Source organism: Dendrobium catenatum, unplaced genomic scaffold (genome assembly GCF_001605985.2).
Source record: "Dendrobium catenatum unplaced genomic scaffold, ASM160598v2 fragScaff_scaffold_1639, whole genome shotgun sequence".
Lineage (NCBI taxonomy): Eukaryota > Viridiplantae > Streptophyta > Magnoliopsida > Asparagales > Orchidaceae > Dendrobium > Dendrobium catenatum.
In genome coordinates, this window is record NW_021320101.1 from 1,362,316 (window position 1) to 1,390,023 (window position 27,708).

The window sequence follows — 27,708 nt, forward strand, 5'->3', positions numbered from 1 at the left end:
GAGGCCCTGAGCTCCGCTGGACCACCACCTGAGGCCCTGAGCTCCGCTAGGTCGAGTTCCATCGGACCACCACATGAGGCCCTGAGCTCCGTCGGACCACCACTTGATGCCCTGATCTTAGCCGGACCACCACCTGATGCCCTGAGCTCCGTTGGACCACCACTTGACGCCCTGATCTTCGCCAGACCATCTCCTGACGTCCTCAGCTCCGTCAGACCATCACCTGACGCCCTAATCTTTGCCTGACCACCGCCTGTTGTCATAAGCTTCGCCGGACCACCGCTTGACACCCTAAGCTCCGCCAGATCATCGCCTGACGTCCTGAGCTCCGTCAGACCACCGCCTGACGCCCTGAGCTCCGCCGGACCACCGCCTGACGCCCTGAGCTCCGCCGGACCACCACCTGAGGTCCTAAGCTCCGCCAGACGACCGCTTGACGCCAAGAGTTTTGTCGGACTGTCACCTAACACCCAGAGTTCTTTCAATCCACCTACGGACACCAAGGTTCTACTAGCTGACACCTGAATTTCCAAGTCACGCCAGACTTCTACCAGACCACCAAGTGACGCCGGACTATCATCCCTATTTGTCATTAGATTTCAACTTTACAGTTGACATTTATAATCTGATCGCCCTCAAGGGCGAGTCAGCCTACTGCAATCTACTCAAATTCTAGTGGAATCATTTTCAACTGGGTCAGACCCCGTGGTTTTTCCCCTTTTTAGGATTTTTCACGTAAAAAATTTTGTGTTCTCTGTGTGTGAGCTGGATATTCATGCAAGCTAAGATGTAGGACTCTAATTCTATCACCGCGTATATTCTAGCCCGCAACACCTACATTTGTGCACTTTATTTTCTTCTCCATGTATACTCCCTCAACACGAGAAATTATTCTATGTGGACACCGGACGATGCGGAGGCCAACCAGAATGAGCCACGTCACTAGGTATCCATCACCAGTACCGAACAAAAAAGTGATGTGGCACATTTAATTAGCCTCCGGATGACATCCGGTGCCCGTATAGAATAATTTATCCCTCAACACATTGTGCAAAGTCAAAATGATTGATAAAATTTATAACTCCGTTGTTTACTTCTGCTACTACTCGTTGTTTGGCATATTAATTATTATGATGCCATTTAGGAAAAAAAATGCTCATTTCATAGTTCAGCTCGGAAAAAATAAAATTTGTGTTAGAATATTTCGATCAATATTTTAATCATGACGGGCTTTAAAATTTTTGGCTTTGTTTTCAGAGGTGCACAGCACAAATTATTTTACATTATACTGTTCTCAAAATAAATTCATCGTAACATTTTTTTTTTCCTTTTAGCCCTAAGAACAGACATGCAATTAACTGCTATGAAGATAAGAATGAAATTTAGTTTCAATATTTACATCAAAGCTCTATTTCAATTGGCAAAAACCCTAGGATTTCATGCAAACAATTACAGGAGCTTGCTGGTCCTACTGCCTTCAACCTCTTTGAATATCATGTCAAAGCTACTGTTAGGGCTGTCAACACTTGGCCCGACCTAAAATCTGTCTTGGATCCGACCCAAAAATTTTGGGTTCAGATCAATCTGTTTGCCATACGGGTCAAGTTTGGGTTTGAGATTTCGACCAGTTTCTAAAACTGGGTCAGGTTCGGGTTGACTCGGAAACCAAAAATCCTCTTACTACGTCCGCCAGCTTGACCGGGGCCGGATTGGAAAACCTTATCCATTTTTAAAATCGGGTTAGGTTAGGGTCAACCTGTTTGGACCCAAGTCAATTCATATTGGACTCAAACTTAAGCCGTTGACCCGTTTTGACACCCCTAGCTAATGTTAGGGCTATTATGAATCTTCATTACTGGATTCTGCTACACCCTTCTTGCACTGTTGTTCGCATCCTTAATAATTTGACTTTTCTGGCAAATGTTGTGCTTCGGTAATCATTATTTCTCTTACAAAGCAATTTACCAATTTCTATTTCATCACATCCCCAAAAATGGACCGAGAAAATTTAAAAATCTCTGAAGATTGCCTGCTTTGCATGACAAATTATGATAGGTGGGCTTAAAGACTAATGATATTCTTATAAAACAAGGGTTAACCATCAACATTCTATGCGTTCTTTGTAGAAATGGGTTGGAGATTAAGCCACATTTCTTTTTTTGAATTCCCCATTTTCCTGATTATGCTTCCATCCATTACTCCTTGTGGGTCATTTTTTCTCCTAGGACGCACCTTTCGCCAAATATGGGATCATGCCAATTTCATTTCCAAGAAAAATTACAGGAAAACATTTTCATTACTATTAATTCAGGTTACAGCTTAACAAATGAAAGGAAAGAAATAATATAATGTTCAAAAGTAGCATTTCCTCCTACATAGAGGTGTCAATAAATAATCTGATCTAACAACTCAACTCAAATCTGACTTGAATAACCTAATCGTATCAGATGAAACAGAAAACATTAAAAACGAATGCTTCAGTCACAAAATTCTTTTATTTGTAAATAATTTAATATGCATAGCAATATGTTTATTATTAGATTAGAACAGTAGAAGGAAAGTGAAGAAGCCGAACAGGCGTGTGGAACATACCTCTTTCACTAACAAAACTAAGTAGATTCCCATATGGTGATGCCATCGCAGGTGCAGATCTTCTTGTAATTCTCTCCTACTCCAGCGCTTCTTGCTATGACTGCAGCTGCAATGCCAGAATCTGATTTGTCTTCCTTCTCATATACCACAATTGAGCGGCCTATGAGATCAGAAACTCTCAGCTTTTCTTTGGAACCGGAGAAGTGAGCTTCCCCATTCTCCGCAACCTCTAGTGTTCCCAGGTCACCCAAGGCCTGCACATCACAAAGGCGATTGTTAAGTTGCCGAGTTTAACTTTTATTCCACGAAGAAAATAAATTACATAAATTTAGTTGCAAAACATTATATTATAGAGTCTAATATTTACCTTGTGTCAAGATGATGTGAATCTACTAGGAGTTACTTGAGAAATTAAAGGAATAATTGATTCAAAATTGTCAATATAAAATTATTTTTTGCAATAAAGGAAGAATTCAAAATTCAAAATATTCAACATGCTTAGGAAAAGGAGCGCCTTGAGATTAACCAAACAATTCAATCAAAATCCAAAGACGAAAGTAAATGCAACATGCTCATAACAAAATCCACCATTTAATAACGAGAGATTCACCTTGAGTACCTTCTCACTCATTCACTCTTAGGCTTTAGCGGAGGAAGACGAACCATACAAGGAAGGAGATTACCACTAGGAAGATGGAGCCGAAAACCTTCGTTGATGGAGAGGTAGCCGACGGTGGAGGAAGTAGTGGATGACCGACGATTATCCAAAGGCCCGGACGGATGTGCTCTTCGATTTATAGTGTTAGTTGGTATAGGATGCGGTCGATGTATCCATCGATAGTCTCATCGTTGCCAAAGTACATGTCAAAGAATGGTGATCCAAGAATATCCGTCCTTCCTTGCTCGTCGAAAGCAAATCCATGGTAGACCTCAGGATCGGCCAAACATGCTTGCCTAGAATGGTGAGGGTAGACAAGGAGGGAAGAGGGGAGGGACGGTTTGGGTGAGGGAGGGATTATGTTAAGTTAGTGAGAAGGGAGAAGAGTTAATTTTAATCAAATCTGAAATTAATTTCAGATTTTAATTGGATTTGGATGGATTAATTTGAAATTTGAATTCAAATTAAGGAGAGAGTGGGGCCTCAATAAGAAGCAATGGGGACAATGAGGGGCCGGCGGCATGGAGAGAGGAGGGATTTGGGGGAGAGTTTTAAGGAGTTTCCAAACAAGGTTTGTAAATTTGAAAAGCTAATAATAAATACAATCTATCTTAAATTTAAATTGGACTCGTAAATAAATACTTTCCTTATTTAGAATTCCATATATGGAAATGATTTGAAATTCGAATTTGAATTTCAAATGAATTCAAATCTTTCCCTTTCTTACTTGAACTAAATTAGGAAGTCATTACGATGATTGGAATCACCATAATGAAGGGGGAAGCAAGGATGGGCAGGCGACAATGGGGTGAGGGGGCAGCTTGGCGTCGGGTTGTACGGGGCTAGGGTTGATCCGGCGGTTGGAGTTTGGAAGGGGATTTTAATTGGACCTCAAAGAGGACTCTTGGATGCGGGGGTGGTGGTGGAGGAGTGAAGGGTAGTCGGCGGTGGAAGACAACGAAAGAAAAGAGGTAAGGAAAAAGACCACGAGCCACGGACTCTTCCAATGACTGGTGGGTGTTGCGTCCGCCCACTCGTTGGGCTCTCTCTCTTCTCTCTAGTGCACTCACAAGAAAATGAGGAAAAAGACAAAGCAAAATTTCATTTCATTCATCCTCTCTTACAATAGATGAGGCCTTAATATATAGACCTAAAATAAAAATAAAGAAAAGACTCAAATGCCCCTTGGGCTACAACTCAAATAAACTCAAGTAAAAAGGTACAATCTGAACTAGCAAATAAATAACATAATACATAAATGCATAAAAAATAAAGACTGTGAATCGTAGCCGTCGATCTACAATTCCTACGCCGATAAATTTGTCGATAATGTCCGTCGATGTCCTCATCACAGGAGCTGTCCAACACGGATTCCCAATATTTGAGGATTACTTCAAGGGCGTTGTTGAGAATTTTAATGTAGATTTTTTTTTTTTAATAAAGAGGAAGCATAGTCTTTTTTATGCTATATCAGAGAAATTAGGGCTGGGCTACAGTGAAATCTGCAACAAGAATAATATGATGTTGCCATCAAGTGGGTAAATCTATATAAATTTTTATTTTGTTTTTTTTTTTATATTGATCTTCCTTTCTATTTTCTATCTTTTGATTTATTCTTTGTGATTGAATCAGATTTCATCTATTTCCCAACAGCAACTACACAATAATGCATAAAAAATAAAGGCTTCGTTTGGGACGGTTTTTTTATTGATTCTTAAAGCAGTTTTCTAGTATCACATTTTTTATTTTTGTATTACAAAACTGGTTTAAGAAGCAGTAAAAAAGCCATCCCAAACAAAACAAAAATCAGCTACGGAAAGATCCATTTGGAATTTTAAATTCTACAATAAGGCAGAACAGAGAAAATTTTCCTCACAAATTGTTGAGCACTACTGCATGAATGCGAGTCTGCACAAGGATATGTACACCACTACTTTTAAATTCTACAAAGAATAACAAAGTTTACCAAAAAGGCAAAAGAATTACTTCAAGAACAATGCAGTTCAGATGTATGCAAAGGTATATAACAAACAAATTGGCAAGCAGTATTTGCCAAAATGTAATTGTGAAATTTTAGATTTAGTAGTTATTCATTGGGCCCTAAAACACTATTGGAGACCGTTATACATAGGGTTTTGGGATGATGAGCATCTAATTACTAAAATATTAGGCTCAAATTTGGGCCTCCAGTGATTCAAAACCTTATTGCAAGTGGTATTTGAGCTAATGATTAGATTGAGATCAACTAATTCATGTAATTTGTTGCCCCCTAAAACTTGATATCTATATCAAGTGGGAGTTTTACATGTAAAGATGAATTAATGTTATACATACTGAGCAAAGAAAATGGCACTGATAAAAGTAGGTATCCACTAGAATGCAAATTAGGGATGTAAAAGCAAGTATTAGTGATGATATATATAAGCTCACCTTATCTTCTGATAAATGATTTGCGGGATTAAATGTTTTCCCCGTGCTTGCTGCACCTCTAGTCAAATCCCCATACTCATTTATGGACCAACCATGCTTACCATGAGACAAACCACTGAAGCTTGCTTCAATTCTTGATAATTCCATGTTCACTTGAGCCAGGCGTACCACCCCAAAGATCTTCGGACCTTTGAACTCAGCAACAGCTGAGGAAACCAAAAAATCTAGAAGAGGGATATAAACGGAAAAACAAAGTGGTTAGACATTATGTAACAATAATAAATTTAAGGCAAATACTATAGAGGGGAAATAGTCATTTGGACTAAAAAGAAACTAGATAACAAGCCCAAAATATGTATAAAATAGTTTAATATGAGATAAACTTACAAGCAGTAATAAAGCAGTAGGGCAGATATTTGGTAAAAAGCAAATGAAAATTTAACTGATAATGCTGACACTAGAAATCCACCAATTTTATATGCACATCAAAGTAACTGCATTTGAATGTGATAGCTGAAGTTAACTCTAGTTTGCCAAAATTGGCTTAAGGATTTGCATCAATTCTGGGACCATAGCAGGTGTTAGTTGTTTGGTTTGATAAGATTGTTAAAAAGCAAGACTTTGATAATATTTCAGTCATACTTTGTTGACATTAGATTTCACTCAAATCAACCAACATCCAGATGGTCAAGATATCTGAGAGACAAAATCAATCTAAAAAAAAATCATAATCAACATCCATCATTCTAAATAATATGCATTGTTTAAGTAGCAGCTTTGAGACAAATAGAATACATGATATAACACATGGAACCAAAACAAGAATTATGACTAGGCCTAATTCAAGATTGAATGAAATTAGACTCTATTTCTTTTATTTAAATTAGGTAGAAATTATCCTTAGGATAACATTGAGTTTAAATTTTAATTAGTTATTAGTAAAAGATTTAAATTTTGGTAGGAGTTGTTTTGAATTTGATTAACAAATCTGTTTATATAAATAGAGCATGATGGATACATTTTTCATTGTTGATGCATTAAAGTAAGAATTATCTTAGATTCCATCTTTCTTTCTCTCCTCTAACTTGATGGCTTCTACCTATGAACTTCGAAAAACAACAAGCATTTTGACGAAATTGTAATCTGGAGATTGGAAGTTATAAGCATTCAAAATGAGATGTAACGAAATTAATAGTCAACTTGATTAAGATCCATAGTTCTATCATTTTGAGTTGAAATAGTTGGATTGGCCCGCCAAAGCTATAGGGCCAGAAGTCATATTTTTCAAGGAGTTTAAATAGCAATCATGGATCACATCCTTTAGGTACCCATAATAGACCATTGTGACAATAAGCCAAAGCATATATCCTCTCAAGAATGAGGTTTGGAATATGCCCAAATGCAAATAAGAAGAAGAAGAAGAAGAAGAAGAAATTAGGGTATTAATATGGATGATTGTGATTCAGAGGTGCAATAATATAACTATTGAAGGTTCAACGATCAGGATTGACTGATTATTCTCTCAGAAACAGAACTACACAAAAGCAGCTAATGGCAAGGAATTTATCAATCCAAGAGGGATAACACCTTAACATGCACAAGGATTTTGATGACGAAAAGAACTAGTGTTATTTGGCATCATTATCATAAGGCTAGTGTATATGTTGAATGCAGCCTTGGCAAGCATCGACAAGAATCAATTCCTTAAGAAAAGAATAAAAAAGAATAGGTTCACTATTTCATTTCAATATTTATGTAATATTTATACAATCATAGGTGAACTTTTAATAGAAAACAGACAAAATCAGGGATGAATAATTATAATAGCTCATAAATTGATAAGTAGACAGAATAATAATTGTAGAATAATTACAATAGTTCATAGCTGATGAGGAGGCATTATTAATCCCCTGGATCACTAAAATGACATGAAGTGAATAAGAAAAGTGGATGATTGTTGGACTCGATGGAACATTGATGAAGGCAAAATTGATGAAGATTGATTTTTCTACACTCCAACTCAACTGAATGAATGCATGTTGTTCATTCCAAGCTTCCATGTTAATTTTTAAAATATTAATCCTGATAATTCTTTGGTTAGAATATTTGCAAGTTGGCCATTAATTAAAAAAAAGTAAAGATAATCCCAACGTGTTGAAAATTGGACTGGACCAGCTAGTTCAATCGATTAGACCGTGTACCGGCCAAGTCACCAGTCCAGTCAAATTCAAACGTGTTTCTATCAAATTAGCTCGAACCAGGTTTGAACCGCCAATTCGACTAGAATATTGTTGAACCGGTCCCAGTTTGGAAGAACCGATCGGTTCTATAAAATATTTAATTTAATTTTAAATAAAATTTAAATGATATGTTTTAGTTTATTAAATTATTTTACTTTTTTTTAAATATATTTATTAGATATGGAGGTGAATTTAGCCATAATATATACTTGTCATCTCACATAACACTCTTTGTTGTTAGTTGTGTAATTTTCATACTATGTAAAGACAATTAGCTCAAACTCCCCAATTAACTCAAACTCCCCTATAAAAACAAAGTATCACATAACCCATTAACAACATTAATTAAAATTATAAATCATGATCTAAAGAGGGATAATTAATAATAGCTGTTTGCACCCATGAAAAAATTTTAATTTCTATCATGAAATCCTCATTAGAGAATATAATTTCTATGTAGTGTCTTATCTAATATCTCATCTATCTTTTAAAAATTTAATATGGAACCACTCAATATAATAGAATTTGGTAGAACAATTTGAAGCCCACAAATTACTTTCAAATTTAAACTGAAATATTATTTTTATGCATATGTCTGATAGGATGTATGTTTTTATTAATGCATTGAAGTAAAAATCATCTTAGATCCCCCTTTCTCTCTCTCTCCTCCAACCACATCTCCCCCCTGCAGAAAAAATCCATCTCTACCTTCAAGATTTCTTTTTCTAAGGAAATCTAAGTTTCAGATTTCTCCTACTTCCTGATTTTCTTCTCAAACGAGATTATCTCCTAACTGCAACGTTCAGTTACTTATCCTGATCAAAATAGTCAGCCGCAACCTTCCTCCTCCGATCAATGCAGGCTATATCCAAAGATCCAACTTCATCACTTTCCTCCCAACACCTTCTATTCTCACCATACATATTAGCACACTGACCACTTAACATAAAAATTCACCAAATTCTCCCCATGGTATATATCAACGCATTTCATAAAAAAATACAACCATCTGAATAGCATTGCCATCTAATGCATTACAAGTAAGATAACATTGAACCCAACAGCTCCATAATCAGCACCACTTACCATTTGGGTTTCCTTGTCCAATCAGCCGTGCATTTCGACCAGTTTGCTCTAGGGCTTCAAGCATTGTTTTCACAGGAATGGACCCAATAACTCTTACCACTTGATTGCTCAAATCCACATCAACGCCACTCACCCCTGTCAATGGACAAGTATATAAATTAAATGATGGGGAAAAAATGGTAGCACCCCTCTCAATAAAGAAGTATACAGTTTAATTGATATTAAAAACAATGGTAATAGCAACTTCTGACAGACCAGGAACGCGAATAAGAATGATATCAGTTCAGTGAAAAGTTTACAGATTTTTGAAGCATGATCACCCACCGTCAAGCTTTAGCATATTGTTCTTTACTGCCGAAACACAACCTTCGCATGTCATATCTACCATAAATTCAGTCTGAAAACAAAATAAAGTGAAATCATCATGATGCATAGAGCAAAAAATCAATTACAATTTATCATAATAAAAACATTTTAAACAACAACAACAACAACAACATCAAGCCTTTATCCCACTACGTGGGGTCGGCTACATGAATCCTTTTTCTCCATTAGTTTAAGCTCAGACTGGGCAAAATAAGAGATGACAGGACTCCAACTTCCATAAAAAAATAGAAGCTTCCCAAAATAAAGTGTTTTCAGCTTTCCAAATAAAAGTTCAACATCATACCATAATAAAGTGAATGAATGCACCTAGAACACAACGCTTCAGGAACAAAAATTTGCTTGTTACATAGTAAATCATTCAGTACGTTGTAAAACCTATAATGATAGCAAGTGTTTAAGTTTGTACATAAACAGATACTTAAAAAATCTACAGGAGTTAAGAAATCAATCAGTATCATGCCTTCTGGGTAAATCTATCTTATAGCAAGTGTTTCATGTGTGCCTATGTTAACTTGCTGTTTAATATCTATTACTAAGCTGAAGAAAGATATGACACGTGAAGTGATGTTTTTTTCTTCAATTGTATTTTTCAGGATAAAACTACAGGGTAGATAATTGATAGTACTAATGAAAAGAATAGCCTATACCACTTTGTCAGAACCGAACCTTTACATAACCTGATAACCATCATAATAGCATGGGTGTATTTGTTTTCTAAATTTCAATATTATGTTATGGCATAAATGTTTGGAACATATTGGCTAAGAATCTTTTTTTTTTTTTTAATTTTTTTTAATTTTTTTATCTTGGCTAAGAATCTTGTATGCAAATCTATTTAATAAGGGTGATCTTTTCCGCAAATGTAAAATGTGTGTACTGGTTAAACAAACCCAAAGTAGCCTTTCTTCACATCCATACTTAACTTCCAACTATTTCCACCTTACTCATAGTGACATTTGGAGACCTGCTAGAATTACTAGTTTAACAGGAACTCAATTGTTCACAACCTTTATTGATAATCATATAAAGGTGATGTAGAACTATGAATGCTTTAAATGATAGATATAAGAATTTGCACGCTTTCAAGTAAGAGCAATAAAAGAATTAAAACATTAGTGATGGGAACATCAGATCGTGGAAGGTTTATCAGAGACGTGGCCGTCGATCTACGGCCACGATTGATTCATTGTATTTTTGATTTGTTTTATGCATTTTCTTATTATGATGTTATATTGTATTTGTTTCTTTTAGTTTCCCGTTATACCCATTTATTAAGATAGGTCGTATGTACGCCCTAGGGGCATTGTCTTCCTTTTATGTTTTGAGTCTTTGTAAGAGGCTATTTATATCTCTATTATTCTTCTTTTCAAGTTAGTGAATGATTGATTAAAATATTTCTTCCCCTTACATGAGTTCTTGTAAGAGCTTGAGAAATCGGAGAGAGATCTCTATGAGAGGGAGAATTGTGCATCACCCACCAACCTAGACGAGTCGGGTTCGTGGTTCGACTTTCTATCTCTTTCCCTTCCCCCTTTCCCATACCACCGCCGGCCCTACCTCCCCTCCATCATCCTTGCCCAAACATTCATCATCACCAAACCCCTTCCTCACGTCCACCGAAAATCCCCAAGCCACCTCCACCTAACCGCCGGCTCCCCTTACTCGAACCCTAAGCAAGCCGCAGACCTCCCTAGCCCTTGCCTTCCCTTGGATTCATTTCCTACTCTAGATTGTCATAATTGGGACAGATTTTTGAATTCAAATTCACCCAATTTGAAATTTAAAATCTTTCCTAAATTATAAAATCTATTTATGAAAAGTTTCCTAATTTAATCCCCAATCAACTCCTAATCAAATTTAAATTAAATTTGATTGAAGCCACTTGCCTTGTGAGGAGCTCTCTTGAGTCTCTTATTTGGAAGGTGCTTAACTCCTCCCAAATTCCCTCCCTTAGCCACTAATGCCACCGGCCCCTTTAGAGTAGGATTAGGAATTCTTTCCTAAATCCCAACTCTCCTCTTTTGAAATATTTCCAAACCTCAAACCTCCTCTTTGGACGAAATTTTCAAAGCCCACCTCCCTTAATTACTTTCCAAATTCTAAACAGTGGGGTTTGGAAATAAAACCCTCATCCACCCCTCTCCTTGCCGCCGCCCCCCACCCCCTCTTGCTTTTCTCTCTTCCATTGATTCTCAAATAAGAGAATATTTAGGAGGTTAAGAATTCTAACTCCCTCCATCCACTTCTCCCTAAGCCTCCACCCCTTGGCCGGCCACACCTTGTCACCCTAACTTCAAGTTGAAGAGAAACTTCTTTCTCTCCAACGGAGTTCAAGGTTACTAGCAATCTTCGAAAGATATCGTTATCTAGAATTCATAAATGGTCGATCCTGACATTGACTACGGACTTGCCTACGACGAACACGGCTTTGTGCACATTCTCCATTCAACCTTCTTCGACGTCAACCCGAGGATCGACCATACGGTTGAGGACAATATAGAACGCACCTTGGACACCTTGGCTAACGCCATTGAATAGCAAATTGAGATTGTCAAGTGGAGGATTGCAACCGATCCTTGACGAAGGTTTTCTAATTTTCCTTTTTCTCGTATTTCTTAAGTCTAATCCTTTCTTGTGATTTGATTGTAGTCATGAAGGACGCATTTGCCCGATTCTGCCGAGCTTAGTAAACATAGGGAATTGAGTGTACTTCATTGTTTTCTAATCGTATTGTTAGATTAGAAATTTCCGTTGAAAGCTACTACTTTGTATGATGTAATTTTCCTAAGTTATTTTGATTATTCAAATCTCTTGATGTGTAACTTAGCCTAAACGAAAGTGACCGCTCTTACGTTTTGATTCATCATTTTACTTGCTAATAGTTCTATTTGTTATTTCTCTAATCAATAAGTTGTGCAAGCCCTAAATAAATTCATTGCAAGCATCGTAGTCCTACATCAGTTAGCCACTTGACGAAAATGGAAAACAAAAAAGGGGTGCCTCAATTTAGGCCAAGTCATACAGTAATAATTAGGATCACAAACAATTATAAAATTCAACATAAACAAATATAGAGGATTTTTAATAACATCCCTAGATTAACAACGATATTAGATACATAGAAGTCCATCACTCATCCCCTACATTTACTAAGCTTTGGTGGAGAGCTTTGCAAGATTATTTATGCTTGATACACAACCACAATCGAAGGAGAACATGAAGGAAAATGAGGAGGGGGAAAGAGTTCACCCTTGTCTTGGCGGGGCGGTGATCTTCCATTGAACGGTGGAAAGTTGTTCTTCGATGGCGTTCGAAAGAGTGTGAATATGATGCACTCCAAGTATTCCTCGACAGAATTATCTACCTCCGGATTGACGTCGAAGAAGGGTGATCGGAGGATGTCGACGAAGCCTTGTCCGTTGTAGATGAAGCTGGAGATGCATTTAGGATTGGCTATGCATAAGATACGTGGCGTTGAAGTACTGTGGATGATGCACTTTGTTGTCCTTGAGGATTCCCTTTGCGAGAAAGAAGTTTCTCCAAGGAATCCAAGAAGACAAAGGGATGAGAGGGTGGTCGACCAAGGTAGGAGGCTAGGGAGAGTTTAGGTTTATATTTTGGTGGAGTTAATGTTAGGTTAGAGCAAGCTAGGTTAGAGAGGGAAGTGGGGAAATATGATTCAGATTTGAAAGGTGGAGAATGCAGGGAAATTAGGTAAAGCGTTTCCTTAATTAATCCTCTTAATTTGGGAGGATTAATGAGGGATTGGAGAGAGAGAGAGAGAGAGAGAGAGAGAGAGGCGGTTGGTAGGAAAGAAGGAAGGAATTTGAATGAATTCCAATGGGAGAGGCTTCCTTTTGGAAGGAATTTAATTAAGTGAGGACAAGGAGAATTCGGCCAAGAGAGAGAGAGAGAGAGAGGGGAAAATGTGTCAAGATTCAATGTATTTGAACGTAGGGCTTTAATTAATCAATAAATTCAGATTTGATTAATTGATTTGATTGTGATCCCTTTCCCAAAATAAGTTTATCTAATAGGAAAGAATTTGAATTTTAAATTCATTTGAATTCAAATTCAATTCCCTTCCAAATTGGGGTTGACTAAATAAGGAAAGTGGGGGTGATGGACGCCGGCGGTTTGGGTGGGGAAGGAGGAGGCCAAAGGCTATGGGGGCTCCCGGTCACGTGGAGGGTGGAGGAGGGGTGGGGTTGGTGTGGGCCGGCAGCAAAGGGAGGAGGAGGAGGAGAAGAAAGAAGATAGTAAGGAAAACCAAGAGCTCGCCCGATGGTGGATGTTGGGTACTTCATTAGGCCTCTCCTAGGCTTCACCATTCTAAACTCTCTCAAATCCTCCCAAGGAGCACAAGAGCAGAAATTTTCTGTAATAATTTCTCATTACTTGAAAAGAAACATAAGAGGCTTATAAATAGTCTCATACAATGAAAGAAAACTAAAAGACAGCGTTGCCCCTAGGGCTTACATATGACCAAACTCTTAAGTAAGGATAAAAGCAGAAAATGTAAACAAATAAAACAAATACATATAATGAATAAAAAATAGATCGGTCCAATCGTGGCTGTAGATCGTCGGCCACGTCTCTGATATACTTTCCATGATCGGATGTCCCCATCAAAAGGCCTGTTAGGTTTACCTCATGAGAGAAAAATCTAAAGTTTTTCATTATTCAAAATTTTCAACAAACTTATAAAATAAGTGTTTCAAACATCCATCTAAACCATCTGCACTAACAAAAAGAAAGAATATTTCTCCCATTAGTTTACTCAGAATTTAAATAAAAATATGATTCACCAATAACGTTCTTGTGTTCATACCACTCAACAAAATGGGATGTTTGGCATAATCTATCATATTCACAATCCCAAACTACTATTGGGTGGAAGCCATTCTCATATCTACCTAGCTTATCAATCATCAACCATCCAAGACGCTTAATTTTTGAACTCTTATAAGTGTCCTTCATAATCTATAATCTCCATTCGAAATTATTTGGTTGTATCTCAAAATTAGGTGCATTATAAATACAAAATATAGGAAAATCAATGCATTCAAAATACTTAGTGGTATTCATTGTTTATAAAATAAACTATGAAGTTTGATTTTTTGTGTTTGGTGGATGGTAGGAATCGCTTGTAGGAACAAAAATTTGTCTTGCTGTATTTAAATTTCAGCACTTGCAAAAATAGATTGGAGAATAATTTGGAAGAAATACCTAGAATTAAACATCTTTAATTGATAAAAAATGAAAGAAAACGAAAAAAATACAATAGATCCTCAATTGGAAAGGAGGGGTCCATCTCTCCCAATCTCTAGCCGGTGGCTAGATCCCAAACAAACCATAGGAACTCTCCAAAATTTAGCAAATATCAAGATAACCCTAACCCTAGACAATCTCATCTATTTAAATCATACAAATACAACTCCGATTTACTAAACAACCCCTCCCTAAATCAAAACCTGCCTAATCCGCCCCCTCTCTTCAAGTACTGGGCCCCAAAAGGCGGTCGGCAGCTGGCTTGGCCGCCTAGAGGAAACCAGCCTTATGGATGGTTTAGCCGAACCTCCTTGGGTCAGTCTTGCCGGTCTAACAATACCCCCCTCCCAAAGATTCACCTTATCCACAAGGTGGAAAGACGAATCATTCTTCAACTTCCTCAGTATCACAAATGGTGAGAACCTGAAGAGTTTAATCCTTACATTTGTGTCATGGTGTATACTTCTCAGATCTAAAATAAATCACATTCGCCCTCTTCTCCTGTAACTCCATTTTTGTGTTCTTGAAGTTATCTCCAGGTCTTCCACCTGTAGCCTTCTCCTTAGGGATCTCCCAAAGAGTACTCGTTGTTGACTTCTTGGGTGCCAAAAAGGTGGTAGTCATCCTACATGAGCCTCCTGAGCTGCTGCCTCCCGTCCCTCTCTCCAGGTGCCTCTGATTCTCAATCAATTGAGCTAGCTCCATAGCCTCTCCCAAATCACGAGGCCTCATTACTCTAATTATTGCTCGAATCTCTTGTTTGAGCCCTTTCATAAAGTTTCCCTCCAGTACAGTCTCTAAGAGTCAGTTCAATCTACTAGCTAGCTGCTCAAACTGCTCACGATACTCCACCACTATCCCCTTCTGCGTCAGGGTGAAAAACTACTCATTGAAGTCCCCTCCTCGGCTGGTTCGAAAATGTTTTAACAAGAAATACTTAAACTCCCTCCAAGTCCGTATGCTAGTTGGCCTCGTATCCCTCCACTGGTACCATGCCACCCCTCCAAGCACATCCCCACTGTCGTTAGTCTCTACTCCTCCGTCAACCTATTGACGGTAAAGTACATCTTCACCCTGTAGATCCACCCATGTGCATTCTCTCCCTCAAAAATAGGCATATTCAATTTCCTCACTCTCATATCTCCTCTGTTACCCATGCTTCCTCCAAAGTTTTTCATTCCCCAAGGGGGTGGTTCCCCCCAATTGTGCCAATCATCCATTCTCCACTCGCACCCAAACCTTTCATCACAAACCAACCTTCTCCTTTCAAATTCAGCACCACTTCGATCAAATTCAACCCTTCTCCTTTCAAATTCGACACCTCTTCGAGCATAATCAAGCCCTCACCTTTAAAATTCATCCCCTCTCCTTACAAATTCGACACCTCTTTGATCATAATCAAGCCCTCGTCTTTCAAATTCAGTCTCTCTCCTCTAAAATTCAACACCCCTCCACTCATGCCCAATCCCCTCACGTCTCTCCGCATACTCTCTACCCGACTCCTCCCTAAGCATTGGTCCTAGGCATTTTTTCTGCTCCCACCAAAATCTCCAGTTCTTGATCTTTCCTTCATCTAGCTAGCTTAGGGTTTTCCCCACTTCCACACCCATCGGCGGCTTCCATCCCCTCTGATGGCGATGTTTTGGTTTGGCCCTCGAGCAATTTCTTCAACATCTCCTCTAGGATGGAACATTTCAAGTCGATCTTCTAAAGAATACATGAAACCACTTCTTAAATCTGAAACTTGAGTTTGGAGATATGAAATTTTAAATTTCATTAGTCCTTTCTCCCTATCCAATACTTCCACCTTTCATCCCGCCATAGGTCATTGGATCTTTGTTAGACTCAAAATCCGGATTTCCAATCCAAAACTGCAAAATCAGCCGTTCGAAGAAGAAAAACTACTGCAAAAATCAGCCCAAACAGCCCCAAAATTGGCCCGTACACCGCCTTAATACCAATTTGATAGGAAACGCGTGTAGGAACAAAAGTTTTCCTAGCTGAATTTTAATTTCAGCACTTACAAAAATAGATTGAAGAAGAATTTGGAAAAAATAACCAGAAATAAACCTCTTTAATTGATAAAAGATGAAAGAAAATGAACAAGATACAATTGATCCTCGATTAGAGAGGAGAATTTGTCTCTCCCAATCTCTAGCCGGTGGCTAGAGCACAAACAAACCTAGGAACTTTCCAAAATTCAACAAATATCAAGATAATTGTAACCCTAGACAATCGCATCTATTTGCAGCATACAAATACAACTATGATTTAAAAAAAACAACAACTATGATTTACGAAACGGCCCCTCCCTAAATCAAAACCTGCCTAAGCCCCCCCCCCTTTTTAAAATACCAATTCCCCCCCCCCCCCCCCCCCCTTTTATAAATCATATATTAAAATATCTTTAAGTTAGTCTATGAAGAGGTTTGACATTTTACAAAAAACAAAAAAGATAAAAGGATATACTAAATCAGATTGGGTGGGAGATGAGGCTAATAAAACTACCTCAAGATTTTGCACAAAATTATAAAAATATATTGTCAATTGATCAATTAAAAAATAAACCGTGGTGGCGAGAAGCTGTGCTAAAGCAAAATTTGTGTCATTGAATGATGAGTTTAACCAGTTATTTGGCTAGAGAGGTTGATGGAGGATTAATTATATAAAATACATCTCTTGCAACTCTCTATAATGACAATAAATCAACAATTAGCATTATGAGCAATCTTGTTCAACATGACAAAATGGAGAATGTAAGAATTGATGGGTCATTTATAAAAAGAGAGATTGCAAAGGATGGTGGAATAAAACTATCTTATAATCCTACAATCTTGAAACAAGCTGATAATCTAATAAAAATCCTAAATAAAGGACCTTTCGAAGAAATATTGAGAAAGTTAATAAAGCTAAATATCTATTGGTAAATTTGAGGAGGACAGTGGTAAAATTAGGAAACACTATTTATTTCTACACTAAGGTATTTTGGAATGAAAGTTAAGATTTGCTTCAATTCAAAAATACTACATTTCAGTTGTTGCCACCCCTTTCATTTTGACTCCTTAGTTGGAAAAATGGCAATGCTTAACAACCTTAATTCACACCTTCAGCAAAAATAAAATCGTCAATCCATGCTTACAGCTGGTCTACTGCCTATTTAGCCCATCATTGATTTCCATGTGTGCTGATAAAGAATTTGATGTTATCCATTATTTGTACATTGCCATATTTACTCTAATTGGACCATCTATTCATCCCATAGATGTACCTCTAACTAATCTTAGAATTTGCACCATATATGAAAGGAGGTGGAGGAAATTTAATTTACTTATATTCTATTTTATTCACTTTACTATTTTATGAAAAAGTGTATAAATATCATGTAATACAACATAAAATGCAAGACAAACAATTCTCACAGATTTTACATTTTGTTCATTTAGCATAGAAAATAAGCAAAACAAAAAAGATATTGGTGAAGTCCTGCATCAAAAAGCTTAAGTTGTTAGGATAGGTTTTAATAACAAATTCACGCACTAAACAATCAGAAACATGCCTAAGTTGTGTGAAGTCAAAGAAACACAAATGGCATGCACCGATCTATTTGAGAGTTAATTGGAACAGCTTCTTTAGCTCTCTCGCAATCTAATAGCATGTTTAAACTTCAATCCAGTATATTTGGCGAGATGATTAGTTAAACACGTTCATCATTTCCATACTGAAATGCTTCTATCCAACAGCTACAATCACCATTAAGACCGGATTATATAACAAAAAACAAAGATGGGATTCCGTTGATTTCTAAACGGGCCTTAGAGATCGTCAAACGTTAATTTGCAATTACAATAGCCAATAACAAATTAGTTTGGGAACGAATCAAAAAACAGATATAGGCAAAATCAACTCACCATGAGCTCCGGCAGAACCCCCGTTTGCTGCAGACAAAAACAAATCATCGGATAAGAAGAGAAACTCCTCAACGAAACAAGAAACCGATAATATCAACAACAGCACGAAATAAGAGTAAAGAACAAACCTCATCGTAGGGCTTGGCATCAACCGCCACGGATTCCATATGCAGAGCGGCGTTAGCACGGAACGGATTCGAGACGGCTTCGAAGGACCTCAGAGCCGAGGCTGAAAGCAAGGAAGCGGGGAGAGGGAGATCGGATTTAACGGGGAATCGGAAAGACGGAAAGAGAGAAGAATGGGATAAGGCGGTAACGGCGACGGCTGCAGGGAGTAGAGAGGCCGTCGTTAAGGTTCTTACGAAGGATGCCATTGCCTTCGATTTTATACCACTTTAGGAGACGATAGCTGACTACTTTGAAGTGTGAAATAGTTTGCCGGTCAGAAATGGAAGAGGCTGCGCCAAACATCGGCTGTGGAGTCTCATGTAAATGGCGGTTAATTGTCTCATCGAGTTGGATCTAACCCAATTACTGGTTTATTTATTGGCATATTATCATAATTTTATCATATTTATTTTTCTAATATTTAATTATTTACATTTAACTATCGAATATTTTATTATATTTAATTTTTTAAAATTACAAAAATTATTTTAGGAAATAAATAATAACAAAGCCATCTCAAAAGAAGTATAATATACAGGGCTGTCAAAATTGGGTCACAGGTTCGGTCCAACCCGAAAATGATCCAACAATATTTTGATCAATCCTAACCCGACCCGTTTATGGAAACGGGTCAGTTTTTAGTACTTGAACCCGACCCGCTTCGGGCTCGGATCAACCCGACCCAACCCGTAAGTCTTTCACCTCATTATTATAATTCACATGCTTATTAAGCCAAATCCCATAACTTCGGCAGTCTGATCCTCCGGCAACGATAGATGGCCAGACAACGACAACATCAGCAGGCAAGCGGCGACACGACATCAAGCAAATGGGCAGACACGATAACAGGCAAGTAGGGTAGGCGATCGACTCAATGCAATGTGATTCGACGCGGGTAGCCGGGGCATGCAACTCGCGCAGCGACGTGGGCAGGGGCGTTCAGAGCGGGCAAATGCACTTTTCCGAGACATTCTCGGATTTTTAGGTCAGCCCGAACCCAACCCGGTTTTTGAAATGGTCGGTTTGTTGAACCCGAGCCCAACCCATTTTGGATCCGGGTTGACCCAAACCGAAATTTTTTGTGTCGGGTTAGAATCTGATTTTTGGATCGTGTTCAATATTGACATCGCTACGTAATATATATCCAATCCATTCAACAATTATAAAAATGTTGATTTTCTTATTGAATGACTCTTTATATATAAATTTTATTTTTTCTAATGTTATATTGTGGTGTCTTAAAATGTGATTAACAACTTCCATGTGGTCATTAATAGGGTTGTTCATGAATTAGCTTATAATACTAACTGGAAACTCAATAGCAGGAGAAGTGCAATAAATGTAAGTGAATTTGTATAGAATGCGTTAATACATAGCTTTATCAATGAGTGTGCTATTAGTGGTGATATATCATCAAAAAATTATATTGACCAGGCACAAATCTCGAGGCAAAATCAGCCCGGAAACTTTAAAATTTAAATCTTGGTTCACATGAACTCCAATTTCAGCAAACTTATAGTCAAACTGAGCGACTCGGAAATACGAACCCAACGACACAAAATTCAACTCAATCCAAGTCCAAATGAGCCCAAATCAAGTGTAACATCAAATCTGCTCCATGATCGTCCAGGCCGATCTGGATCGTCCCGGGACGATTAGTGTAAATTCTGTTCCAGATTTTGTACAAAAGTTACAGGAATGAGTTTCTGTAGGGATCGTCCGGGACGATCCCAGATCGTCCCCGGGACGATCAGTGTATGGCTCAAGTCAGAGAGCAAATCGTCCTGGAAATTAATTATCGTCCTGAGAAATCGTCCCAGGCCGATTGGATTTTGTTAAGATCGTCCAAGACGATCGTGCGATCGGCCGGGCCGATCAGTGTAATATTTAGCTGAAATCAGCTCATTTTGAAGAGAGAGAAAATCATAAAATATCTAAATTTCAACTGAGGAGAGAGAAGGTCGAGAGAAAATTTGGAAAAGTTGATTTTCGGGCGACGCCGGGTCGTTTTCGTCCGACGAGATTGTTCGAGAAAGTGTTGTACGCAAGGTAAGGCACATTCCGCCTTTCTCAATTTTCAGAACGGTGAAGTTTGAACGAGTTTTCTGTCCGGATTTTGTTTTTGTTAACGAATTTCGTCCGTATTTTCCGATTGGTTCAGTTTTTACCGCGTAACTTTTGATATGTTTCTGAGGTGCCGAGTGTGCACATTTTGATTATTTGTCTTGTGAATTTGTACCTAATTTTATCTCGTTTGTTTCTTTATTGCAATTGACGATGCAAACTTTAAAATGCATATAAAAAATTATCTTATTTCTTTTATTTCTTTAATTTTTAAAATTTTTATATCTGCAATTTGTTAAATTCCTGTATACGCCGGTATACGTGCCGGTATTTCGTACGAGTCTGTAATGTCCGATTGTTTCTGAATACATCTAGCTTGTGTGCTATAAAAGGGAAGTTAAATCGTGAATCCTGTATGATCCTGTCTTTCAGGAACAATCTGAAATGATCCTAAATCTGTTTTTAAAGTTCCATCATATAATCTCTGTTATAAGCACATCTTTTCCTTGATCAACAAAGTAGCATAAGTGGTCAGAATCCGAAATCCATGGTCATCTGAAGTAGCATTAAAAGCCATTAATCCTAATCTTTAGTGTCAGTAAAATCTGTTCTGTCTTTATCTGTTTCTTAATTATATGATTTCATTTTCTGGTATGATATAATTCAATATACTTATATTATGGATTTTATATATGCTTACACATTCTCTGTTCTATACTATACCTATTCTTAATTTTCTTACATTCTTCTGTCTGATCATAATCTTACCTATATTATTTTAAAATCTAATCTAATTTTTACTTCTTCAGTTCTTATTATTATTTCTGCCTTCATTCTATTTGAACTCTGATTGGTCATTCTGATTCTGTTCTGATTCGATATACGATTCTGTTCCGATTTCTGTATGGACTTCTGTCTGATGTGTTTGATGTGGACTCTGAGGATTTTGATTGGAGGTTTGATGTCTTGCTGAGCTGTTGTAGCTCATCCTTATTTTCTGCATGGTTTTCAGGTTCTGGGAAGGGGAAGAAAGTCCAGGAGTAGAAGTTCAGAGTCTGATCTGTTATAGGTATTTTGCACTTTTGAATTTTGTACAGTCATGACTTTTCTGTTCTGCTTTTCTTTTTGTTTGAAATCTATGAGCTGTATTTGTATATGATTCTTTGAGGAAGAAGATAGATGATCTGTTCCGTTGTATTTTGATATTTATAGTAGCTCTGTGCGTCTGTTTCTGTGTGTAATGTTTGGAAGAAAGTTTTGAAACAAATTCCAAAGCCAGATCCTGGAATCAGTTCAGTCAGTTTTGAATCCGGCCTCACGACCCGATGCAAGCGGGATCCGTCCCGGTCGGGTTGGGTCGTGACATGAAGCACCCGAAGTGATGTTGGAAAGTTCATACCATAATTTGAGTTACTAAACGGTCTCCGATTTTAACGAGCTTATAGTCGAATCGAACGGCTCGACGAGACAAATCCAACGAGCTCAAGATTGCTGAATTCCAACATCACTAAGACCTTCAAATGTCTGAAGAACGGTGCACGATTAAGGGATTCAATATCAACCGTCCATTCGACCACTCCCTACTTGCCCCTGATCTCACACCTATTTACAAGCTATGTCACTCCATAAAATCTATAAATAGACCCCTCATTTCTCAAGAGATGGGACCCCAAGCAAGAAGAAGAGAAGGATAGGAGGGAATAACTACTCCTCGACCACCGCCGGAGTTCTGCCCGAAGCCCGAGTGACGCCAAAATTTTTTCGGGCGCCTGAGTGACGCCGGAATTCTACTCAACTTCGGAACAACGTTAGAACTCTGCTCAACTTTGTAACTGAATCTCAATTTAGAAGAGATTCATTGTGATCTGATCGTCCTAACTTTGTGGACGAGTCAACCTCTTGTATCTCAAATAAAACACTAGTGGAACTATTTCAATTAGTCGAGGCCCCGTGGTTTTTTCCCTTTCAGGGTTTCCACGTAAAAATCCTGGTGTTTTTATTTCTTTTCTGTTTGTGCGCTGGATATTCATACAACGCTGAGATGGAAATTTACTAACTCTATCGCCGCGTATATCCTAGCCCGCAACAAGTGGTAATTCTAATTTTTTTATTAAGTCTATTACAGATTTTATGGGAATATTTTCAAGCATTCATGCTTCATTAAGTATGTAGAGAATAAATTTCATAACAATATCTATTTTAATAGTGTCACTTCAATATAAAAAAAAAACAAGAATTTAGATTCGCAAGTCTTTAATTTTAAATTCTCTACGAGAAATCCTAAGTTTTTTTAGCCTGCTAATAGAATTGTAAATTCATACTGATGGGTTAGGTTCATACTTGACTTGAAATTAAGCTTAACTTGAACAAGATCTATTGATCATATGAGTCAAAATATTTGACCCAAACCTGCTGAAATCAAAAGTGCTCCCTTTGACTCATTTATTATCGAGCTAATGTAATTTTTTTATTAAGATGACTCAATTAAGTCAAATATGTCTTATTTAGACTTCGTTTGAGATCATTTTCTTACTGCTTTATGAATGATCAAAATAAAATGTTAATTTGATAAAAAAAATATAAAAAGTTTAAATACTAAAAATTAGAGATCATAATTTGGGATTTTACACAAAATGTTTTGTTATTTTTTTCTTATTTTTTTAAACAAAATGTTACATCTAATCCTTATAAGAGGGGTTTAGGCCGGTTTAGGCTAGAAAAGAATATATGGGTCACAAAAATTAAAATATGTGTACTAAAAAGTTGATTTAAGAAACAGCAATAAATATGTCTCAAATGAAACATTAATGATGAATAAGTTGATATAATCATAAAAGAATATAATAATATAGATTGCTTTTATGTCATGATGTAATTTCACATTTGGAATTTAATCATTTACAATTTCCTTTTTTGTGAAATCATTATAACTCTAATATCTATAGTTTTGTGGTAGCACACTAACAACTCAAATCATAGCTTTATAATATTTTGGACTGTGACCTTATGATGATATGTTTGGGATAGCTGTATCATTTTATAAAATTAAATTATCTTTGTGATTGTAGAAAATATATTTTCATTGTAATTTTTTTAAAAAGTAGTAAGAAAACAACAATAAATTAGTAGCCAAATAAAATTATGATTGTTATTTGAAAAGTAAAACAATTAGAAAACTATCTCAAATTAAATACTCTGAATAATATCTGCTATTATTTTATACGTGCTTAATATTTACTATGAATGTATTATAAATAAAGATACATATATATTTTGGTTGATAAATATTTGAGGCTAACTTGTTTCTTATATGTGATATAATCCTCTTCTTGTATTAGATTAAACTTGTGAATTATGAATAATAGAAGATAGAGTATAGCACCATTGTCTTTGTCTTTACCACTTGGAGCACGCTATCATAATGACCAACAACTTTAAAAGAAGGAAGAAAAGAACAGATATTAGAAAAAGCAATGAAAAGGAAAAGGAGAAAGCTAGATCCAAGTTACCAATGCCCATAACTATTCCCCCCCATGAACCTCAATTATAGCCACACTAGAGCTCTACTAAAGCGGCAACACATGAAAATAATAAATAAATCAATAAATAAAACAGTCACAAATAATAGTTTGTATACTTAGAGTTTTTTTTGAGTAAAAATTATAATGTGCCGCATTCGGATGCGTTCGAAGGTCAATTCGGACGCGCCATATCACCCAATGCATAGTGTATTGGACGACGTGGCGCATCCTGATTAGTCTCCGGACGCATTCGAACACTGCACATAAGAATCTATCCTATTTGGGAGAGCTTTTTTATTGTTTTTTTTTAAATAGCAAGTGAACTTTTGTTTTCTTACTATTTTCTCACAGTTTTTTTAGAAATTTCTGTAATAAAAAGTTATATTTTTATAATCAAAATTGTTAAGTTACTTTCTTCACAATAGTTTTACAATCAAATTTATAAAATACTATAATAACCACAAACAAATATTTAGTTGATTAACCTATGAATTCATTTATTTCCCAAATATGTAATTAATTATGTTATGAGTCCTAATTTTAGAAAAATATAATGAAAAAAACATAAAATTTTCTTAATACAAATATTTTTATTTTGATATAAATTATTTTTTTGACAGAAATGATTCATAATAAAAATTTAACATAGAAGAAAGTGGTAGCCCAATGTCATATATTTTTGTGATATATTCTAAAGAGATGTTAACCGGCGAGTGAACTAAGCATTTATCTACAACAATTTATCCTCGGCGCAAAAATCAGTCCTCCACGTCACTAGCGGGACCCCACATTCGACGGCGAAATTTTCCGGCAGTGCAGCTAAAACCCAGATTCTCCGACGAAGCCTTCCGGCTGCTGGACAAACTCCACAGATCCGATGCCGTCGCAGTCGAAGCCGTCGATCCGCTGGAGGCGCACATCGCCACCGCCCTTACGCTCTCTATGAGCGCCTCCGTTCTCGATTCGTGAGCCAAGATCTCCGCCAGCTCCGCCGCGCTTATTGCCAGCTTCACCTGTGAAAATGTTTTGTATTTTGTGAGCCATTTAACTTCATATATACGCCAATAATTCCTTTATAATTTATAGGATGTTTTCTGAAGACTATTTTTTTTTCTGCTGAAAATAAATTTAAATTTTTATTTTTATGAGCGGCGAAATTAAAATTTTTAGTGAAAGAATTAGCTTCAAGAAATTTTTTTTGCATTTTAAAGATTAAATTTTCAGAATATTATATATAATTTTTTTTTTATAATTTGGCAATCTCATCATATCTAGCATTTTTTTCATAAAAAAACAAAAAAAGGCTAAAATTGAAATATTTTTATAGTTGTATCTATATTAATGTACATCACCTTCCACACCGCCGCCGCCATCGCTGGCGCGCCGGCTTCCGGCTTCGGCCGTGGACAGAAGACAGCAGCGTGGCGGTCAAAAGACACCCGGTACGGTGCGGCAACGGAGGGGAGAAGGGCGGTGGCTCGTGTAGTGAGAGGAAGAAGATAGTAGAGCTCGCCGGCAGCGAGCTCGTCGGTGTGTAGGAGAGGAGATGAGAAAAGGTCGTGGGATGGGAAGATGGCGTAGCCGGGGAAGGCGGCGGTGATGCGTTCGGCTGTCACCGGCCCTGCGAGCTCCATTACGCCGCCGTCGGAGGTGACTACTTTGACCGTCGGCGAGGAAGCGCCGTCGCGGCCTAGACCGGCGAAGGCGCAGTTCCCCATCGTCTTCTGGTGTTTAAGAAGCGTACGCGTTTTACAAATTATATCGTGTGTCCTTTCGTCGTGCGATCTTTCGGTGGAAAGGAGCGAGAGTGGAGCAGCTGCTGCTTCTTTTAAGCAAGTAGCCAAGTAGGGGCTATGAAAGAGACGCTGAAATGTTGGAGCCATTAACGGAATATCAGGGGCTTCATAGAAATTCATAGGATAAAATGTCGGAGCTTAAGTGGCTCTTTTTGCTTAAAATTTATTTTATTTTGTTTTAAATTTATAAATATTTTTATTCATATTTTTAAATTATTTTATTTTAAATTAAAATTAAAATAATATATGAAACTTTTTTTTAATTTCAAATTAAAAATAAAAATAAAAAGTTATCCCAATTTGATGGGATATTTTTTAAGTATATGAATTTTATAAAGATAAAATAATTGAAATACATGTATTTTTTTTAAAAAATATAGAGATTATATTATTCCATATAAATCACATATATAAAAATATATTATTATTTATTTTTAGATATTTCAAATGTATTAAATACAATGAGGACAAATTTAGATGGTGTTGTTACTCTCGTCTAAACACAGAAAAGAAAAAGCTTATATATTTATATATAATCTTTCATGAAATTTTATTTAATGTTTTATGCATATTTGATTTTTTGTGTTATATTTATTTATGTATTGGATGACTAAAAAATTTTCTTGAATACATATATAATATCTATCAAAATATAGAGCAAAATATTTTGAAATTTGGATTTGGATGAAGGGATTTTGGTAAACTACTGAAGAACATGATGATGATAGATGGATAAGTTCTATCACCTATGAGATTATGATGACCAAAATGCCCATCACTTGATTAAATTTGGATTTTTCAGAATTTCAAAAAATGGATAATTAAGATTTCGTTTGGGACAACTTTCTTACTATTTTATGAAACAACTTTTTAATATAAAAATATTTTGAACTTGAAAATTTTCTACTAAAAAACTGCTTTAAAAAATAGTTTAAAAAAATACTTAATTATAATAATTAAGAATCACATTTGAGCTTCACTCCTTAGCATTAATGAATGGATTGATAGAGATTATAGGATTCATGATGATGATTGGTGTTGAAGATATGAATCTAATGATTAGTTTTATATCAATAGCTTTAATATTAACGTTTAATTTGTCCTAAATTTGATTGTCATATTCCATTTTTTTTTCTAATTTCACCTTTTTTTAAATAAAAGAAATTTAAATAAAGGAATTTTAACTTATGATCATTTAATAATTTATCCAAATTAGAAAACAGTGGGGATACCCAATCATTCTCCATCTCCTAATGCTTTATTTTACATGAACAAATTCATTTATTGATTTAAAATTTTGTGCCTTGAATGGAAGGCAAGCAACCACTTAATTTGTCCAACTCCAAACACATTTCTCTTAATTATGGCTTGATTTGGGACTTCTTTTTTAATTCTTTCTAAAATAATTTTTTTATTTTTTTAAATTAATTTTTTTTACTAGAAAACTATTTTAGTAAGCAATAAGAAAAGCTGTCCCAAATGAAACCTATACAACTACACACTAAGAAGAATATGGTTTATGCATTACTGAGACAAATTTCAAAGTTGATCCTATGTTTTTTTTTTGTATTATTTCTCAATAATTTT

At 36.5% G+C, this 27,708-nt stretch overlaps 2 protein-coding genes across 4 annotated transcripts; both read right to left on the reverse strand.

The window, feature by feature from the left end:
* Positions 1–1,225: 1,225 nt before the first annotated feature.
* LOC110110625 (copper chaperone for superoxide dismutase, chloroplastic) lies at positions 1,226–19,066 on the reverse strand. 3 transcript variants are annotated; one of them, XM_028701131.1, is made up of 7 exons: positions 18,701–19,066; positions 18,573–18,599; positions 9,331–9,403; positions 9,007–9,141; positions 5,681–5,904; positions 2,593–2,846; positions 1,226–1,674 (listed from the first exon to the last, which is right to left on the reverse strand). In XM_028701131.1, the coding sequence occupies exons 1-6, from the start codon at positions 18,944–18,946 to the stop codon at positions 2,610–2,612; spliced, it is 942 nt and encodes a 313-aa protein (XP_028556964.1). In that variant the 5' UTR covers positions 18,947–19,066; the 3' UTR covers positions 1,226–1,674; positions 2,593–2,609. The 3 variants fall into 3 exon arrangements, with proteins under 3 accessions (XP_028556964.1, XP_020697863.1, XP_020697862.1); XM_020842204.2 differs by lacking the exon at positions 1,226–1,674 and adding an exon at positions 2,328–2,434; XM_020842203.2 differs by lacking the exon at positions 1,226–1,674 and having other exon boundaries at positions 2,477–2,846; positions 18,701–19,065.
* Positions 19,067–24,973: 5,907 nt separating this feature from the next.
* Positions 24,974–26,095, reverse strand: LOC110110668. Its single transcript, XM_020842261.2, has 2 exons — positions 25,678–26,095; positions 24,974–25,338 (listed from the first exon to the last, which is right to left on the reverse strand). Exons 1-2 carry the CDS (start codon positions 26,041–26,043, stop codon positions 25,084–25,086), a joined length of 621 nt encoding a protein of 206 aa, XP_020697920.1. The 5' UTR covers positions 26,044–26,095; the 3' UTR covers positions 24,974–25,083.
* Between the last annotated feature and the right edge of the window lie 1,613 nt (positions 26,096–27,708).

What these genes read in the sequence shown, in the direction of transcription:
- LOC110110668 (XM_020842261.2), bottom strand. Translation starts at nt 26,043, where the DNA reads ATGGGGAACTGCGCCTTCGCCGGTCTAGGCCGCGACGGCGCTTCCTCG. An exon ending in TGGCGGCGGCGGTGTGGAAG is followed by an intron (nt 25,339 to 25,677) that starts GTGATGTACATT and finishes ACATTTTCACAG; the next exon opens with GTGAAGCTGGCAATAAGCGC.
- LOC110110625 (XM_028701131.1), bottom strand. Translation starts at nt 18,946, where the DNA reads ATGGCATCCTTCGTAAGAACCTTAACGACGGCCTCTCTACTCCCTGCA. An exon ending in ATGCCAAGCCCTACGATGAG is followed by an intron (nt 18,600 to 18,700) that starts GTTTGTTCTTTA and finishes TTTTGTCTGCAG; the next exon opens with CAAACGGGGGTTCTGCCGGA. An exon ending in CAATATGCTAAAGCTTGACG is followed by an intron (nt 9,142 to 9,330) that starts GTGGGTGATCAT and finishes GTCCATTGACAG; the next exon opens with GGGTGAGTGGCGTTGATGTG.